This window comes from Palaemon carinicauda, chromosome 10, assembly GCF_036898095.1.
Source record: "Palaemon carinicauda isolate YSFRI2023 chromosome 10, ASM3689809v2, whole genome shotgun sequence".
NCBI classification, from domain to species: Eukaryota; Metazoa; Arthropoda; class Malacostraca; order Decapoda; family Palaemonidae; genus Palaemon; species Palaemon carinicauda.
The window spans coordinates 68,775,177-68,777,676 of record NC_090734.1 but is presented as its reverse complement, the minus strand read 5'-3'; the positions used below and the strand labels follow the sequence as shown (position 1 = coordinate 68,777,676).

The 2,500-nt window shown below is 34.6% G+C and overlaps 1 protein-coding gene across 1 annotated transcript in view; it reads right to left on the bottom strand.

Moving 5' to 3' along the window:
- Window positions 1-2,412: 2,412 nt before the first annotated feature.
- LOC137648040 (vitelline membrane outer layer protein 1 homolog) overlaps window positions 2,413-2,500 on the bottom strand; it is an 11,633-nt gene continuing 11,545 nt past the window's right edge. The window contains exon 8 of the mRNA XM_068380982.1: window positions 2,413-2,482. Coding sequence (XP_068237083.1) covers window positions 2,413-2,482 — 70 coding nt within the window. The remainder of the gene's footprint in view (window positions 2,483-2,500) is intronic.

Genomic DNA, 2,500 nt, shown 5'->3' with positions numbered 1-2,500 from the left:
TTATTTTATGTAATATGCATAAGTACATTGGCACTATATAGTGTTATGCTAGATATAAGTATTGATATATACGTGATTATATGTTTATTTTTGTTTGCCAGTACTATGGTTCTGTCATATGTATAATCCCTACTTTAGTCACTTTTTTGTGCAGTTTGTCCTCCAGGTAAAGGAGGCCTATTCTATACAGATTCTCCTCTGTCCTCATACACCTGACAACACTGAAATTACCAAACAATTCTTCTTCACCCAATGAGTTAACTACTGCACTGTAATTGTTCAGTGGCCAATTTCCTCTTGGTAAGGGTAGAAGAGACTTTAGCTATGGTAAGCAGCTCTTCTAGGAGAAGGACACTCCAAAATCAAATCATTGTTCTCTAGTCTTGGATAGTGCCATAGCCTCTGTACCATGGTCTTCCACAGTCTTGGGTTAGAGATCTCTCGCTAGAGGGTACACTCGGGCACACTATTCTATCTAATTTCTCTTCCTCTTGTTTTGTTAAAGTTTTTATAGTTTATGTAGGATATATTTGTTTTAATGTTACTGTTCTGAAAATATTTTATTTTTCTTGTTTACTTTCCTCACTGAGCTATTTTCCCTGTTGGGGCCCCTGGGCTTATAGCATCCTGCTTTTCCAACAGCAAGTTGTCACTCATACACAATAAGAAATATTTTCTCCACAATTCAATCGAAGTATATTAACGCAGTGTTGAAGCATGTGTATAATTTTTATTGCTGTAATGCATGTCGGCTATATGTATTTTCATTTGGTATCTATAAGGTGTAGGAGATATTTACATACCGTAAATATGACTTTTCTACACGACTCCTCGGTGAAAAGAAGTATTCTGCGTAGTAAGTTGTCCAGAAGTGTTTTTGAATATTTTACAAGATGTTCAGCATTTCATCGTTGGCACTTGATTGGGATTTAGAAAAAAATATTTCATGTATCTTTCAAAGCAAGGTAAAAATAAAATGCATTACTTAACGCTCAGACAAAAGGTAAAAAAAAAAAGAGTAAGAAAGAAGATACAGCCAAAAATATTAGACCAGTTAACCGTAGAATAGAATTGAATAAAAGTTGGCAGGCAGAAAGCGGGAGTTACGAGAGTGAAGGAAGGAATTTGAAATTACTTTGTTCCTTTCAGCTGATGGTCAACAATGCTGGTGTGCTTGGCATGGGCAGCATATTGTCGATAAAACTGCAGTGCCCTTATTGTGACTGGAGAGAGAGAGAGAGAGAGAGAGAGAGAGAGAGAGAGAGAGAGAGAGAGAGAGAGAGAGAGAGAGGTACAAGGTGATGTATGTGAGTGACAGAGGAAACGTACAGGGATATCCAAACAGAGTACATTATGATGCAAGTGTGATCGACTTATGTATATGAAGTCTGATCGAGATAGAAAAAGATGAATGAATAGAGTCATAGAGAGTATTGATTAAAAGAAAATCAGACAGTCACCTGTCCTTCCTTAATGTACTGTGAAATATACATTTTTTATTTTTCATAGAAAATGACATCTTTTATTATGCAAAAAAGAATATTGAAGGTAAATACTGTGCACACGTGGTCCTTGCTCCTCAGTTAATCGAGTCATCCGTATTGCTCATGCAAGTCAACATGCTTGGCCCTTGGTGATTGAAAGAATAGTAAGATGGGCCTGTGAGTTGTTCTTTTGGGTAAGAATGCCAAAATTGATAGAGACTTATACAAAGCCAGAAAGTGGCCTGTAATCCTGTTAAATTTCATAGAGTGCATGTGGACAAATTCAGGTTTTTTCCTCAACATGGCGTATCATAATTATGTATGCATAGCCTATGTGTGGATGCATTCACCTCATACACACATATGAAAATTGTAGCCTAGCAGTGGCATATCTGTTATGTATTGTCTCATATCATAAGTTACAGAAGATAATTCTTATATATTCTTTCTGGATAAATGAGCATGAACGGTCAATGCCAGTCCATAGGTTGCATTGATTATTGGATATTTCATACTATATATTTCTTCCAAATTCATTTACTAATTTCAATTTAAATAACAATTTTACCAAAAGACAACAAGATTCTGAAAACATAATTAACAGCTTCGACATGTGCATCAAAACTAATCCTTAAAGATTCCCTTTGACAGGGAAAATTAGAAAACCTTTAGTATATTTTGTCGTAACGTATATGTTAATAGGAATACAAACAACTTAAATTTTGTAATTTTATTTTTAAAAATCTTTGAAATCTAGATTGGACATAGAAAATGTTTTTCCTGAGTCTAGTATCTTATAGTGGTGAAATATTCGAAATTTAATCCAATTACTTCATAGCTGTGCTTATGAACAGTAAACTGACCAAGGATAAATCTTAAGTTACAAAAAAGACACTCATAAAAGCAAAGGATTTTAATTTTATTGGCTTTACAGATCACAGCAAAGAAACTTAACATCATTTAATGCCGTGTCATCACCATGTCCGCCATTTTTTTTCCTAATGATCCAAATTACA